General features: G+C 34.4%; 2 protein-coding genes and 1 long non-coding RNA gene across 3 annotated transcripts; 2 read left to right on the top strand and 1 right to left on the bottom strand.

Annotated features, from left to right (window-relative positions):
• Window positions 1-336: 336 nt before the first annotated feature.
• Window positions 337-2,273, top strand: LOC147549228 (CBL-interacting protein kinase 5-like). The gene has a single exon (XM_086667927.1). The coding sequence runs from the start codon at window positions 446-448 to the stop codon at window positions 1,997-1,999; it is 1,554 nt and encodes a 517-aa protein (XP_086524053.1). The 5' UTR covers window positions 337-445; the 3' UTR covers window positions 2,000-2,273.
• An 11,498-nt stretch (window positions 2,274-13,771) lies between these two features.
• Window positions 13,772-17,562, bottom strand: LOC147549226 (uncharacterized). The gene is made up of 3 exons (XR_015237961.1): window positions 17,413-17,562; window positions 17,183-17,286; window positions 13,772-13,951 (listed from the first exon to the last, which is right to left on the bottom strand). It is a non-coding gene; the product is annotated as an uncharacterized LOC147549226 (long non-coding RNA).
• LOC147549227 (CBL-interacting protein kinase 5-like) lies at window positions 13,946-15,942 on the top strand. The gene has a single exon (XM_086670184.1). It carries the CDS (start codon window positions 14,320-14,322, stop codon window positions 15,733-15,735), a length of 1,416 nt encoding a protein of 471 aa, XP_086526310.1. The 5' UTR covers window positions 13,946-14,319; the 3' UTR covers window positions 15,736-15,942.
• Window positions 17,563-17,906: the final 344 nt, after the last annotated feature.

The following is a 17,906-nucleotide window of genomic DNA, read 5'->3' as shown; positions in this document are numbered from 1 at the left end:
GAAATGGCAAGAATCACAACATTTAAAAACACTAAACCTCAGATTTATTCTTATTTAAATTGACCTTTCCAACCTAAATAACATTTAAATCCATGACTTGGATCCGACTCATCAAATTACTCGAAAAAAAAATATATGGCAAATAACAAATGTCAACTATATAAATATAATAAGTAGCTCTTTGTAGAAATTTTATATAATATAACGAGTAACAACTACTATTTCAACCATCTGGCCGGATAATTATCCAAAACGATTTTTTGAATAATAAGAGAAGAAAATTATCTTAATTTTTTTGCTATAAGTATCGAAGTTCATAACTCTTTTCTCAATCATATTCAACTACAAGCTTTTAATTTGTTTCTAGAGAAGGTTGTTTGTTACTTCTTTAGGTTTTTTTTTCGGATATTAGTTTCATGATCATGAGGATTTCAAGAATCCAGGAATGATCTTTTCATGTTTAACTAAGAATTGCTGGAATATACAGCTACAATTCTTGAACATAATTACCAACTTTATACTATATTTTTACAACTTCTTTTCATTAGTAAGAAATCTTGGTTTCGTTTTACCTAAAATCGATCGATCGTCTTTTGTAGAGACTAAACTACCTTTAAATCTCATCTCCTCCTTCCTTAGCATAACAAGTAGGATAAACCGGGTTTATTTTATCTGTTTCGAACAAGGAGGAGGATCAATGGAGAAAAAAGGAGTCATAGTTCTACAAAAATACGAACTTACTCGTTTATTAGGCCAAGGGAGCTTCGCGAAAGTCTACCATGCAAGAAACCTAAAAACTGGCCAAAGTGTAGCAATTAAGATAATTAACAAGGAGAAGATTCTTAGGATCGGTTTAATCGACCAGATTAAGCGAGAGATATCTGTTATGAGACGAATTAGACACCCGAACGTTGTTGAGCTCTATGAAGTCATGGCTACCAAGACTAAGATCTATTTTGTCATGGAATATGTCAAAGGTGGAGAGCTTTTCGCTAAGATTGCTAAAGGAAAGCTTAAGGAAAATGTTGCCCGGAAATATTTCCAACAACTTATCGGTGCGGTTGACTTTTGCCACAGCCGAGGAGTTTACCACCGAGATCTTAAACCAGAGAATTTACTCGTCGATGAGGATGGGAATCTTAAGGTTTTAGATTTTGGGTTAAGTGCTTTATGTGAATCTCATAGGCAAGATGGTCTTCTCCACACTATGTGTGGAACTCCTGCCTATATAGCTCCTGAAGTGATAAGTAAGAGAGGCTACGACGGAGCAAAGGCCGATATATGGTCATGTGGGGTTATTCTTTTTATTCTTATTGCGGGTTATCTACCATTTCCTCACTCGAATGTCATAGAGATGTACCGAAAGATTAGAAGAGGTGACTTCAAATGCCCGGCATGGTTCTCCCAAGGGGTTAGAAAACTTATCCTAGGGATTCTTAACACGAATCCAAATACAAGAATCACAATTGAGAAAATCATGGTGAACCCATGGTTTATGAAAGGACTAAAACCAATTGAGAAGCTCGATCTTGAACAAGAAGTAATACCCCATTCTGCAGACGTTCATGTTGCCTTTATGTCAAGTCCTCAGAGTATATTATCTGACACTACAAACACCATGAGACCCGTTTCACTGAATGCATTCGACATCATATCTCAGTCTCGAGGATTCAATCTGTCAGGTCTATTTGAGAAGGAGAGTGATAAAAAGGAAGAAACAACATTTACAACAACACAAACAGCATCTACAATTGTATCAAAATTGGAGAAGCTTGCAAAGATGGAGAGTTTTAAATTGAAGAAAAAAGACGGGTTAGTGATGTTGCAAGGAAGCAAAGAAGGCAGAAAGGGTCAACTCGCCATAGACGCAGAGATCTTCGAGGTTACACCTTCACTTCATGTAGTACAAGTGAAAAAAATGGCTGGAGACACACTTGAATATGAGAAATTCTATAACCAAGATTTGAGACCTTCTCTTAAGGACATATCATGTTTTTAGCAGGGGAATATAGATGCCAACACAACAATTAATTACCGCAATGTGCATAACTCGATATTATTATTATTTTTTTCGACATTTTTTGAGATGTTCTCTCTATTTGAGATTATTGGATACAATTCAGAAAACTAGGGTAGTGATAGTGTATTTTCTGTTAAATTCTGTTATAGCAGATAAACAGTTACATTATAACTACTCATTGAGTGTGTAACTAATTGTACATTAAAGTAAAACTATCTATGAAAAGCTCACTTCATCTTTTGTGTTGGCAAAACTATCTCTCTCAGTTTGAAACATTTTGTGTTCCCGGTCAATAAATCTATAGATCTTCAATTATCACTCCTGCATTTTCGGTTCTAATTCTTGTTTGGTTCTAATTCTTATTTTTGTTGTCTAAAATCGCACTTGATGTCTATAAACAATCTACATAATTCACTTACCCTTTTGTAGTTGAATCTTCCCTTTATTCCCCAATCTCATTACTAGAAGCAATATAAACAATCAACATCTTCTATCCCAATAAAAACAAACACCACCTTCGCACCTTATTCAAGGCGAGTTGAGGCCCTTTTATAGGTTGCTTTGGCCGACAATTGATAGACGGTGATGATGAGACGGTTGAGATCCACCGTGTCGGATTGAAACTACTATTTCGTAGTTAAGAGATTTAGGGTTTCTTTTTGGAGCTATCTCGCATCTTTGATATTTAGGAGTTTCTCTACTTTAGGATCCTTGATAGATATATTTCTAAGTTGATTGATCATGTAGCAGATGTTTCCTCTTTGTAGACTCTTGAAGCCCAAGTTAGACAAATACTTAAGATCCTCACAGACTTGATCTTTGAATAGTTGGTAAGCGTGACACACATTTTTACCTTCCCATGTTTCAGGATTAAGGTATCGGCCTTGCTTGGACCCCCAATTTTTCTCATGTATCCCAGGACAGACCTGGTTGTATTTGAGTCAGGGCAGGCTTAGGCGCTTAGGATAATCGAGCCGATCCCCAAAATGTAGGATTGAGTTTGGCAGACCTCTTTTGGATTCAACCTCCCTATTGACTCGACATAGGTTGACCCATGGGCTCTTGGTCTTCTCTTGACTCATTGACCTCAATCAACTGATGACCATTTCTTGGATCATCAGTTTGTATACAAACCCTTTAAGGATCTATTAGGTTTTAGGGTTCTGATGTTCTATAACTAGTGTCTCGTGATTAGTGAAAGAACCAAAATTTCGCATTCCTATTGGAATGTCTATTAATTTTGTATATGATTAATGAAGCTGAAGTATAATGATTTTGTTTTTTCAGCAAAAAGCAATAACTTTGTAGAATTGACACAGTCTCGTGGAGGTCAAATGCGTTTGTAATCCTCTATGTATTAATATAATTAATGAATATAAGTATTTTGTCAATTACTGTGTTTGCAACAATAAAATTTATTAATTGGATATATAACTTCGCACCCCTCAGGTCGAAATCTTGAATCCGTCCTTGTTTCCACATGTAAAATAGTAAATAAAAGAGTTCGCAATGTTTGTACAGTAAACAACATAAAATCCACAACGGAGAAGTGAATTCAAATCACAGAATCACTAGCCCCTAAGAATATAGACTAAGATAAACGTTGTTAAGAGATAACAAATTAACGATAGAAATACAGAAAATGGTTGTCGAACTCACAAACTTGATGTTGTTTCTGAAAGATGTTCGCTAACTAATCTACTACCATTTCTTAAAAAACTTGAGAACTTGACAATAATTTTAAGTTGGACGACCACAAACTTAACAAGAACTTTAAAGTTTTAGATTTAGCATCTTCACAGCTTAATGAGTCGGTGCAATTATTCGGGTTGCAGGCATCCATTCAAGCACTCAGTAATTTACGATACAAAGCTTTAGAGGAACTAAACAAGATGGTCTTATATGAAGATACAACAAATGTGAGTAAAAGAACTACAAATCTAAGATGTCGTTTTCTCATTGTACAAATTTAAGAATTGCACAGTGTCGTTTTCTCATTGTCTAGATATGACTCGTCTGTTAGAATCGACACTCCAGCATGAGCGTTTTTTTTCCTTTTTGACAAGGTTTCGATTGTCTAAACAGCTCATAGAACGTACCGTTGCGTTCGTCTCGTCAAGGGCTTGAATTTCAAGCTTTGGTTTGCTCAAAACCGATTCCGTATGAATAAGATATTGATTTTCGAAGTTTGGGTTTAAATATGGAAATATATGAAATATTTACGGAAAGTCCCATATCGGGTAACTAAAAAGAAGGTGAAGGGTTTATAACAACTTGTTCTATCATACTAGAGTATGAATGAAACAATGGTCTAAGGCTTTGCGTGGTTTGCGCACGCATGGCGTGGGCGCTTTAGAGGCGCCCGCACGCACTTAGCACGTGCGCATCGTCACTAGGAGCGTATGAGCCTTTGTTTTTATTTTTCTATCAAAGGCAATCCTACGGACCAGATTAAACCTGCGGATCAGTACGTCCGCTCTTTAAAAAGAGTTGTGATTGTTCCCTCCAAATGTGATTGTTTGTTAAACAGTCACTTCTCACCACTGTTCCCTCTAAATGTGACTAATGTGACTGTTTGTTAAACAGTCAGGTAATCCGTTGTATCTTGGGAGACAAATCGTCCATACTGTTGGTACATTAAACAGGGCGAATTATTGTCTTAACGAAAGAGATCCCTCGCCTCGGTTCTAATCAAATTATTTTCTGTTATCTACCTCTTTTCTTATTTTTATTATTTAAACTTCGATTCTTGTTTGGATTTTAAAAACAGAGTAAGATCTTTTTTCCATAAAGAATTTTATATTGGTCTATCTCTGAAATTAGTTTCAGAAAGGAATTATCGTTGTTTAAAATAGGACGAGCAAGTAGTATACACTTAAAACAACATCGTCATAATCTAAATTATCTTACTCAAATAAACTCAAAATCAGCCATGCAGAAGGAGTTCGACAAACTCGATTCAATCTAAACCTCAAATATGACTTTAAGAATCACTACCTTAGTCAAATAACCACTCTATGTCCTCGTGCAGTGACGAAAAAGGTTACAAAGAAGCATAACAATTTTACTTCCGCGGACTAGTTGACTTGGGCAGCCACGATGGGCTGATTATCGACAAAAAGAGAGTTAGTCCTGAAGGCCGACTAACTCAGCTCGTCATGCGCAGTTCAACCCACTTGTGGGCCCAGGGCCCTACTTCTGGCCCACCAGTAACTGTTGGAAAATGTATTGAAGTTGCATTATGTTAGTGTTGAACTTTGGGATATGTTGACCTTGATATGGTTGACTTAATAATCCATTATTCTTTGAAACATTATAGAAGTAGTGTAAAGATGTACCATTTCTGTCGCCAAATCAAATAAGACAAGGAATAAAATGGTAATTTTATATATACGAAATGAACATTTTACTCGTCTTATTTGATTCGGTCACCGAGATGGTACATCTTTACGGTAAATCTATCAGCTTTGCTGTACTTTTACAAATTCGGGTGGAATGGCTTTACGAATTACGGATTGTTTATTTATTAGAACAAAACGTGATAGGAGCGCCAGCACTCCATCAACCAAAAGGAACTATGTGGATAAAATTGTATACCGAGTCAAAATCAAATATAAGGTAATTTAAATATGAGTGTCTACATTCGTGTCCTGCACTCAGCATCATTTGCATGCTCACCTCAGCACCAAGTACTTTGTTTTTTATTTTTTATGTTTTTCTGATTTATTAATAGTTTTTTTTATGACTTCCAATAAAATAATAGATATGCAAAAGAAAAATAAATAAAATCAGAAAAGCAGAGAGCAAGGTTCCCACCACTTATCATCTACTTTTCATAACATTTCTCAATTAGAAAAAATTACTCCATGTGTTATCAACTTATCATCATCCTACTCGCAATTTCTGCCGATATTGTCTGACTTTTGAGTTTGTTTTAGGGTTCATGGATATAAGGCCCAAAATAATGTTAAAAAATGGTTTAGGGTCCAATCTTTCCAAAAAATGAGTTTTTGGTCCTTTTGCACTTGAGACATAATAATCTTTACTATATAAAAATAAATATCGTCCATGTCTCGTTCAGATTTCCCGCTACTTTTTTAATTGGGGTCGGACCGATTTTGAAACGGCATGTTTCAAGCATGATTTAGGGTATTAAATAAGAATAACGGATATTTTCCAAATCAGATTTTCTCTCTCATCCTTTTAGATTTGGAAACCAAATCAAAACAACCTTTTCCCGAAGAATTTTTCTAGGATTAATTTAGCTGGGGGTTAATATACAAAACGTATATATCACTTTCTCTCACTTAACTTTCAGATTCGGAAAGAGTATATTTTTTTTAGATAAATTTAGGGGGGTTAATATATATATATCACTTTCGCTCACTTAAATTTCAGATTTGGAAAGAGTATATTTTTCTGAGATGAATTTAGCGTGATTTGGGGGTTAATATACATAACGTATGTATCACTTTCTCTCACTTAACTTTCAGATTTGGAAAGAGTATATTTTCTGGGATATAGCATGATTTGGGGATTAATATACATGGTGGCCAATACGTGGACAACTGTTTTTCTTATATGGACAACTATTATTTTCACTCAAATCCTCTTAGAATTAGATGTATTATTTTAACACCTCCCTCTTTTCTCATAAACCCTAAGGCCATGTTTGGCGCGCGGGAATGGAATGTCCGTAATGTGATTCCCGGGAATCAAATTATTTTGGTTTAATGTTTGGTTCAACCAGGAATAGGAATTCCATTCCCAATGGATTCCTAACTTGTTGTTTGGTTTGTGTAGGAATAGGAATGTAAATTTTACGAAAATCCTGTTATATCATTTTACTCAAACTACATAAATTATAGGTCAACTTTGTTATATATATTTTAAATAGTATTGTCTATTCAAATTTATAGATATGAAATAATAACGTAATACACTAATTTAAGTTGTATTTAAAGATTTATTTAAAATAAATAAGGTCTCGACTAATTTTTTTAAACGTTATGAAATTGATTTTTAACGAACAAAGAGCAAGAGAGAAGAAAAAAACTAGAGATATGGAGAGAGAGTTACGTTTGAGCGAGAGAGGGGGTGGGAGAGAGAGAGTGTGTTTTTTTTTTTATGAAATGAGAGAGAGTGTGTTGGTATGGTGGTAGTTGAAACCCTAGATTTTAAATATTTTTAGTAAAAATGTTATGAGAATTCTAATATTTTATCAAGGATTAATTTGTCCAAAAATATTAAATGAAATCATTCCCGGGAATGGGAATCACAAACCCACCCCCCTCTCTGGGTTTGCTATTACCCCATTTCGGGGGAATCCCATTCCTCCTGGAATAGGATTCCCCCTGCATTCCCGCGAGCCAAACAATAGTCGGGAATGTGATTCCCAGGAATCACATTCCATTCCCACGCGATTCCCGCGTGCCAAACATGGCCTAAGTAAGTTTGGTCTTCTTCTACTACTTCATCTTCATCATCAACCCAAAATTCTAGAGAGAGAATTTTTTTGGAGAAGATTATGATATCAAACAAAGGGAAGGGAAATGTTGAAGGATATTCCTAACCAGAAAGATTAGATCTAAAAACTCTAAAACCCGTTAAAACCTAAAAATCAAAAATTTCAAAGCCTTATATTTTTTTTACAAACAAGTAGAGTTGCTCGTGCTTCGTGGAAAATCGACAAAACACGAGAGATCTTAATTTCTAAGTTTTTGTAAAAAAAAAAACTGACTTGCCAATTTCTTAAATTTCCTACGAAAATTGGCAAGACAGAAGGAAACTTGCCACGAAAATCTAGCATATTTTCGTAGACTTCTCACGAAATTCTGAGAATTTCTTCTTCACTTCGATTTTTTGTCTTGAAATCGTTTTGTATTCTTTCAAACTACCCAAACGAAAATACAAAATAAAATTAAAAAAGTTAGAGTTTTACCTCATCAATGTAGGGTTTGATAAAAAATAAAGGGAAGTAGTAAAAACTATAGTTCACTAAAAAACAAAGAGAAGTGGTAGAAACTATAGTTTACTAAAAAATAAGGGAAGTGGAGATTGATGAGTTTTATCTTCTTCATTCATCTAGGGTTTGATAAAAAAACAAAAGGAAGTGGTAGAAACTATAGTTTACTTTTAGTAGTAGTACAAGAATAAGAATAAAACTAACAAGAATGAAGAAGAAGACGACAACTGAGGTTTTCAATTTTGAACTATTATTTTGTTAATGGTCCACATGTTAGTAGCTGTTAGTATTTAAGACTTTATGGAGTTGTCCCCTTATTAAATCAAAGTCAACTAAGTCAAGCATAATTGACTCGCACCGGCCCGAAAATAGTTGTCCATATAAAAAGAATAGTTGCCCACGTATTAACCACCATATACATAACATATATATATCACTTTGTCTCATTTAGTTTTCATTTTTACTTATACATAACCAAACAACCCTTACAAACTATGAAACATGTTCATAAATTATGTACTATTTACAAACATTACAGCAACATTTGTTATCGTTTTTACTCATACATAACCACACATCAAATACAAATGATGAAACAATTTCGTAAATTATGTGTTATTTATGACGAGGAAACCATCATTAGTCATGTATACAACGTAATTTACCCAATGCTTCACATTATTTATGCCAGAACTTAATATTTTTTACACAGGTACACTGCAATATCTTCTCAACTATCTGAGTTATTCAACAAACAGCAGTTATACGCTTTAAACCATTCTTGACAAACTTGGAATCATGTCATGTGTTTATACTCTACCGTTGAAGGGCGAATCGAAATGTTTTAGTTTTATGTTCTTCCCTACGTTGGATGATTCTGTAAGAATTTCCATTAGTAACAGCTAAACTACAAAACAAAAATGTGAATAATTATCAACAATACGTATCATTTATGAAAACTACAATAAAAAATGTTATAAAGTATATATACTGTTCAATAAATTTCATCATGTGTTGGAGACAACAGAACTTTAGTTTGAATGACAAGGCTACTGTTATGTGAAAAAAATATGTGTAAAGTGCAATAAATTACATATAATATTTGGAACATTACACACTATTTACCTTCTGTTACAAAAAAAATTGTACAGAATCTTCACTGGTTCAAATGTGTAAAGCGCAATAAAGTACATATAATTGTTTGAACCAAGGAATGAAAAGTCGACATATTTCGGTCGAAATGGCCGAAATATGTCGGTTTTCTGAATTAGGTGCACAAAAACACGTTTACATGGATTTCTTGTAAGATTTCGGTCGAAACATCAAGAAATTTCGACATTTTCCATAAACTTCTCAACATGAAGAAATAACATACCTTGAGCTTAACTTTATGCAGTTTTTCTTCTCAATTTGGAGTCGATTTTTTCAAACTTTCTTCTGATTTCTTTAAAATTTCTCCTCCAATTTATTACTATCATCTTTCCCATTAAAACCCCCCAACAAAATCATGAAACTTAAAGTGGTTTTGGTTTGATTCCAAAATCTAGAGAGAGAAAATAAAAAAACCCTAAGGTTTGTCGGCTGGAAACATCAGAGAAGAAGAAGACGATTTTTTTTTGTATTAGGGTTTTGTAGGTTTAATGGGGATTTATCAAGGCGCCCCTCTTTAGGGTAAAGGGCACCTCCTTACCTCACAAGGGAGGTACTTTTAACACTTACAGGGTGGGCCCTTAACCCTCATTTGGGATGTCTCCCTTAATTTCTAATATTTACCCCCTACCATAATAGCTTCAAGTTATCTTTTTTAAGTTAGCCCCCTAGTATTACTGTTTTATTATAGATTAACCCTCAAGTTAACGAATTTTGTCACAAACCCGTAAACGTTTTTGCAAGTTTACCCCTTACTTCATGTTAGAGTCAAGACTACATGATTTTTATGCTTAGTTATAGTTGAAAGTCTTGTTATGCACAACTACATCACATTTATATAATTTTCGTAGATTTGTTAAATTTCCACAGTGACCGAAACGTTTCCACTTTTGGGCCGACCAAAATTTCCACCGAAACCGAAGTTTCATTCCTTGGTTTGAACAATACACATTGTTTACATTCTGTTACAATAACATTGTACGAAATCTTCTTTGGTTCAAATGTTTCATGTTCAATAAATTACACATAATTTCTTTTGAATTACACATTGTTTACATTCTGTTACAAAAAAGACGTGCGGTATCTTCTCTAGTTCAGAAATGGTACAGTTACCGGGATCTGATATCAAGAAATGTTCTAAACATCAAAATCTGTAACCTAAATCTAATGAAAAATAAAATAATACATGGATACAAACGTAACATAATCGAAGATAATGAATTAGTAAACAATGATTTAACATTAACATTATAAATCGGTTATGAAGATCTTAGAGAGAGAAAATCATGAATAATGATGAATATTTGAAAAGATGATACAGAGATGAAACTGATTATAATGAAAATCGTAAATATCTTTACAGATGATGATGAAAACATTAAATAGAAAGATTAAACTCGTTACTTTAACCTCAGAAGCAACATTTGATCTTAAAAATAAAACAAACTGAATCTTTGATGATGGAAATAGAAATAACCGATGGAGGTTTCAGCTAGTGTAACAGATTGGAAGGAGATTTCGAACTTCATCAAATCCAGATTGAGTAGAGTTTTCGGTTTTAGAGAGAGAAAAGTAATGGTCTCCGTTTTGAAGAATAAAGAAGATAATGGTTTCTGTTAATAGGATCGTGATTGGAGAGAGAAGGTCGGAGATAAAAATGGAAGCCTGATATTTGGGGATTTTGATGGAAAAGGAGTTTTTGTTTATATAGAATGTTACTTTAGGTATTATGATTTAATATGAAATCTAGGGATTTATGTTTTCTTTAGAGATGGATACAAATGGACTAGATTTCTATTTTTTTTAATACTAGGGTATATCCCGTGCCCTAGGCCACGGACAATTGTATCAATCAAATGTGACGAAATTTTTATTGTTATATTCTAGATACTCTCATTTTTTGTATTATTTTTTTTTTCCTTTTCCTTAAATTAGTTATTATTTTATTGAGAGAGAGAGATTTTAATTTCTTTTTTTAACTCTTGAATTTTTTTTCTTAAATTGGTTATTTTATTTCTAAGAAAGATACGATTATTATTTTTTAAATAGGTAACTTTATCTCTACGAAGGACTATATTTTAAATTTTGAGAAGGACTTCTAAACAATATCGATTATTAAAAAAGGGTGTTTGTCACAGTCAGCGTTTTCCCTTCTGTTTTATTATATAGACTAAGGTATATCCCGCGCCCTAGGGCACGGACACTTGAGAGAAATTTTAATTAGTTATTATTTTATTGAAAGAGAGAGATTTTTATTAGTTATTATTTTTTTGTTTATTTTCTCTTAAATTAGTTATTATTTTATTGAGAGAGAGAGAGATTTTTATTTCTTTTTTTAACCCTTGAAATTTATTTTGTTTCTATTTTTCTTACATTAGAGTTTTTATTTCGAAGAAGGATAAGATAATTGTTTTTTTAAATAGGTAACTTTATTTCTACGAAGGACTATATTTTAAATTTTGATAAGGGCTTCTAGACAATATCCTTTATTAAAAAAGGATGTTTGTCCCAGTCATCGTTTTCCCTTCTGTTTTATATAATAGATTCTGGTTTATAAATCCATTTTAGGATTGGAGAGGATTAAAAGTGTGTTTAAGGGTAGATATTTGGACCCTAAGCCCAAAAATTATTTGTTTTATTCTATAGGATGTTAAATATTTTCTCTGCTCACTTTTGGGAATTCTGAAGGCACTTCCTAATAGTGTTATTGGCGCCCTGGACCTCTTTTGACTTTTACTGTTTATTTAGAGGCACTTTAAAATCGATGGACTCGGAGTCCTCCATCTTGAGTTGTATTCAATACTTACGGCAGTGTTTAACCACAACATCAGTTCGAGAGCCTAGAATTTGGAATCAGTGGACTTGAGCCACTTTTGAAATGATTTTGAGTTTGACAAAAAGGAGAGTGTCTATTTTGGAAGAAGACGCTTCTAACTATTTTCTAGAATATGGTGGGTGTCAATAAAACAATTGAGATGCGTCTTTAAAACTTCGGAATAGTTTTGCTTTGGGTCCAATCCTCTCTTTCCTTTGATTTTTCTTTGTTGTTCGATTTTATCTCCTTTCACATCCACTTCTTGCAAATATAATGGATTTACATTACAAAGACGATACAAATATCATTGATAAAATTCTACATAATCATGCTACCCCACTCAACTTGGTTCTTGGAAGGAGAATCAACTGCTGGACCATAAGAGAGAAAAAACGTCATGGATAGTACTTTCTCTTGATGTGTAAGTATAATTAAATTTGGAACAACACGGTTCAGACTTATATGATATGGTGTATAGCATTTGTTGGTGTAAAAAGGAATTAAGAGTGTATATTGTGAATAATTTTGAAAGTTTCTTTTTCAAAACTAAAACATTCATTAATGGGGTTTCAAGACTGTTTTGTCACCCTTACTCGAATTGTCGAACACATTCTATCTGATTATGTGATGGTTACACGCAAGCTTCGGTCTTTACAGACTGCATAACTTTTACGTGGATTAAATATTTGTCTACATGTTTGTAAATTTATTTGGATCAAATAAACTTTGTTGTGTTAGGAGATGCTTCTTTGAGGACTCAAAATTAAATTGATCTCCTCAATTTTATTGGATTGTGGTCTGGAAGGCCGAGCACTATTTGTCTGTTTCAGCACTTCATAACTTCAAAACTTTACGCTTAAAACATATACCTAAGAAAAGGTGCATCATATCTTATAAACAGCACCACACGGAGCTATACATCATATTCTTGCTTGCTAGATAGTTTTTTCTCCATGGAACTAATCTCACAACTAATATGAGAGTAGTGTGCAATTTTTTTATGATTTTTTAGCCCATCACCTACCTCTCTTCTCTTTCTGTCTCTCTTCTCTCTCTGTCTTGGGCAGCCTTTGTCACTCTCCTCCATCACTCCTCTGTTCAGTCCAGACAGATTTTTTTTCAAAAACTCTAAGTGAACCGCCTAAAGAGTGAACCGTCCAAACCACCTGACGTGACTTCACTCGTGAGGAGAGAGAAACATCTCTCTCAGGCGGGTTCAATCTTTAGGCGGTTCGCCTAGCCTTGTTGATTTTTTTTTAGTATCTCGGTCTCGGAAGGATTTTAGGGGTGGATGACTTTGAAACTCTCAACATCTTTATGACCTTATCCACACAGTTTCTCATAGTTTGGAACAAATACTTTGGAAGCAATAAACAAACTACAAATTGTGACAGTCTGGTACGATAAAAGAAGTTAGAAAGGAGCAACGTGCATGCCAATCCCCTCACGTTTTAGATTTTACAACACCCATTTCATAGATAGATGATATCACAAAGCAGAGGAAATGTCAAATAAAAGACTGATCTGTCTTTCCACTTTTCTGTAAAAGAAAAGTTAATCTTACACCTTGTTTACACATGTGTAGACACTCACTGGCACAAACTAAATGGTAAGAATAGAATCTTACGTGGTTTGTTGTGATTCGTTCTTCCGACGATTCTGACCCACTAAACCTCGAATCATGGCTAGCCACATAGGATTTCTATCCAAAATCTACCTAGTTTTTCTTGTTCTCTAGCATTACTCTGCTAAAAAAAGATGTTATTTAAGTCAATGCAGTGGAGCCACATAAACAATGTAAAGATCTAGAGAAAAAAAACTAAAAATCCATGTAAATATTTCATATATTAAACAAATAATAGTTTGTTCCATTATCCGGATAATTATCCAAAACAAATTTCTTCTACACAGATGAAGAAACTTTCTTCATCTTCCCTCCATAAATATAGGAAGCTCACAGTTCTTCAACATTCAGAGTTCATTCCAAACTCTCTATCTTCTTCTGCAAAGAAATTTGTGTTAGTTTTTTCTTTGCCATTATCGTTTCATGATCATGGAGCTAACAAAGAGCCAGGAATGAATTTCAGTTCATGTTTAACTAAAAATAGCTGAAATAAACAGATACATTTCTTCAACATAATCACCAACTTATTTCTATATTTACCGAACTTCTTTGGTTTTCTGTTAGTTGGAATCCATGGATATTCTTTGGCATGAAAAAAACTACCTTTAAATCTAATCTCAGAAACTATCTCTACATTACAACTGCCAATACGGGCAAGCTTTAAATTCTTCATTTTTTTCCTTTTGAATCTATCCTCCTCCTTCCTTAGGTTTTGTCTCATATTAAATGAAGTCGACGATGAGAAGATGTCAGGAAAATGTTGCAGAACCAGTCAGATAACGCGGGTTTATTCTGCCTGTGTCTGCTTCAAACAAGGAGGAGGATCAATGGAGAAGAAAGGAGCCATAGTTCTGCAGAAGTATGAACTTACTCGTTTGCTCGGCCAAGGGACCTTCGCGAAAGTCTACCATGCTCGAAACCTGAAAACTGGCCAAAATGTCGCAATTAAGATGATCAATAAGGAGAAGGTTTTAAGAATCGGTATGACTGATCAGATCAAACGAGAGATATCAGTGATGAGACGAATCAGACATCCCAATGTCGTTGAGCTCTATGAAGTCATGGCTACCAAGACCAAGATCTATTTTGTCATGGAATATGTGAAAGGTGGAGAGCTTTTCAATAAAGTTGCTAAAGGGAAACTGAAAGAAGATGTCGCTAGAAAATATTTCCAACAACTTATCGGTGCGATTGATTTCTGCCATAGTCGAGGAGTATACCACCGAGATCTCAAACCAGAGAATCTCCTTCTCGATGAGAATGGGAATCTTAAGATTTCGGATTTTGGTTTAAGTGCCTTATGCGAATCACAGAGGCAAGATGGTCTTCTACATACAATGTGCGGAACCCCTGCCTATGTTGCACCAGAAGTTATCAGCAAGAGAGGCTACGACGGGGCAAAGGCAGATTTATGGTCATGCGGAATCATTCTCTACGTTCTCATTGCAGGTTATCTACCTTTCCCTCACAGAAATCTCATGGAGATGTACCGAAAGATTCGAAAGGGGGACTTTAAGTGCCCAATATGGTTCTCATTTGGGGTACGAAAGCTTCTTCTTAGGATTCTTGATACAAATCCAAATTCAAGAATTTCGGTTGAGAAAATCATGGAGAGTCCATGGTTTTTGAAAGGACTGAAACCCGTTGAAAAACTGGATCAGGAACAGATAGAAAGAGAAGCCAGGTTTGAAGACATCCATGTAGCCTTTTTGTCAAGTCCAGAGAACAAATTAGCCGAGACAGCAAGCTCCATCAAACCTATTTCCCTGAATGCATTCGATATCATATCTCAATCTCGGGGATTCGATCTATCAGGTCTTTTTGAAAGAGAGAAAGATAAAAAGGAAGTTACCAGGTTTACAACACCACAGACAGCATCCACCATTGTATCGAAGTTGGAGAAACTTGCAAAGACGGAGAGTTTTAAGATGAAGAAGAAAGAAGGGTTAGTAATGTTGCAAGGATGCAAAGAAGGCAGAAAGGGTCAACTTGCCATAGATGCAGAGATCTTCGAGGTTACACCTTCACTTCACGTGGTACAGGTGAAGAAAATGGCTGGAGATACATTAGAATACGAAAAATTCTATAACCAGGATTTGAGACCTTCTCTCAAAGACATGAGTTGGGGTTGGCAAGATAACGAGCAGCAGCAATTAGCATAACCTGTATAGTTTGAATATTTTTTTCTGGTTTTTATGTTTGTTGATGTTTTTTTGTATGTGAAGTCACTCAATGCTATCCTACACCTATTTATAATTGACGGGTATCCATTGTTAATGTTTTCTGCCCTGCGCCCTATCTACATTTTCCTAACTTTGTAATAACCTAAGTTCTGATAAAAAACGAATGGTCAGTTTTGATGTTTCACATATAATATGATTACCAAAACAATCTTCACCCAGACAAAGAACAAGCTACTATGAGACTAACAAATATCATTATTGAAGATTACAGTACTAAGAAGATACTTCAAATACGAAGAAGAATTGATATCAGATATTCCAAGATTACCAGAGCTTCAATCAACTGTCATACTTTAGAATTACAAAGAACTTAAGTTACATGCACTGCAAGACAGTAAAGAGAAAGGGTTTGCAGTATGTGAATAGGTAATTTAACTAAACCGTGCCGTTTTTTTATTTGTTCCGACTAGTCTCTTTTTATTCTGATATTTTACATGCATCTTTATACATCTAAATTTCAAAGGTTTTAAATAAATACAGAAGAAGATATAACTCAAATAACGTTCTATAGCTATTTGATAGAACAACAACTTTTTCTACATGCAAACTTAAAAATTATGATGAATATGTGACTGCAAAAACATTGTTCGATGCATCAAAGTTCTCCCACAAATATCTTTGGTAGAGCAACAAGCATCAATTCAGTATCGATTCATTTTGTTTTTAGTAATTTGAGTTAATAATGAAAAAGAACTCTACAAAGCATAGATTCAATTTTAGCACTTTAGGACATGAGTTTCCATATGTTCTCTTGCTCTAAGGTGTATCCATTTGAGGATTCAAATATAGACATGATTAATATCAGGCGGCCAAACCACTCTTGTAAGTTACTTAATTACTGAGTTTGAAACTTTGAATTTTTGGAATTTAATTTGAATCATTAGAGCTTGTGGCCTCTGTATAAAAACATATATCATATATGTACGTGTTTGTGTGTAATATATACATAGACGTGTATGTGTGTGTGTGTCATTGTAGTGTAAATACTAGGCTACATCTCGGCTTTGATGAAAGGGGTTGGAGGATCAGCCCTTATTGATCCCGAGCCGATTCCCTCCCAAACTGCTTGGAAAGTTAGGAAAATTGAATAAGAATTCCATTCAGACTCTCAAGTTGTTGCTAACCAACAACCGTGGTTGCAAAAAATAATGGATCAATTTCAAGATAAATTAGGCAATTCAGAGTCAAGTTGGTACTTATCTAATCATTTCAAGTTAAACTACAAGAATCTTGTTGAACTAACAAAAGATCAACAACAGTAACAAATATGAGACAAAAGAAAACCCTTATTATAGTGCAATCTAATTACAGCATAAACTTCAAATATTGAAACCCTAATAAGAATTCATTCAATTGCTTTTTTTACCATATTGCTCAGCTGATGATTCCCAGTGATGTCTTTTGCAGTCTGTTGGGTTAACTTCTTGCGTTCAAAATCACGCCAGAGATTAATGGCAGTAGTACAGATGACTGTGATAAGAAAAAGAATAGAAATTAAGTTTATAGATCAAACAAACAAAAACCACTGAGAAATTAACAAATTAAGGTAGGATGAGTGAATTGGAAAACAAAGAAGGGAGGAAAAAATTAGGGTACCTCCGGCACCTAAGAAAGCGACTAATCTGACGACCTTCGACCCTGCTGCTTGTTCTCCCGTCATGATCCTGTTTTGCTTTTCTTACTTTTCCGCCTCCATTGCTTGGCTATCTGCTTTGGTTTAATCCCAATTTGACCCCCATTTTGATTAAATCACCTTTTGCCCCTCACACCATCTCCTATTGTGGCCACCCATCCATTTTGCGTAAGACCATCTCTAATGCAAAACCCAAAAAAAAAAAAACACTCGAATGGTCCTATGTGTCAAGGCTCAATTGAGTTTCTCTTTCCTAGATGTCAATGTTGAGATCCTGAATTCAAAAGACATCTCCATTGCCACACTCTAAAAGCTTAAAAATAACTTAGGTGTCATTTCCTTAGTTAGATTTGTTTTTAATATTGATTGGTCAATTGAGATCCTCAAAAGAAATCTCAAATATTGAGTTTCTTCTTGAGATATCTCAACATTAAATGATGCCAAGTCATTTTGAAAT

This window comes from Eschscholzia californica, unplaced genomic scaffold (assembly GCF_041429995.1).
Source record: "Eschscholzia californica isolate CP2 unplaced genomic scaffold, dmEscCali1.0.p SCAF_3, whole genome shotgun sequence".
Taxonomy (NCBI): Eukaryota; Viridiplantae; Streptophyta; class Magnoliopsida; order Ranunculales; family Papaveraceae; genus Eschscholzia; species Eschscholzia californica.
The sequence above is the reverse complement of the archived record's forward strand: the minus strand, read 5'-3'. Positions and strand labels throughout refer to the sequence as shown.

Excerpts from the sequence above, each read along its gene's own strand:
- LOC147549228 (XM_086667927.1), top strand. The coding sequence starts at position 446 with ATGATCTTTTCATGTTTAACTAAGAATTGCTGGAATATACAGCTACAA.
- LOC147549227 (XM_086670184.1), top strand. The coding sequence starts at position 14,320 with ATGTCAGGAAAATGTTGCAGAACCAGTCAGATAACGCGGGTTTATTCT.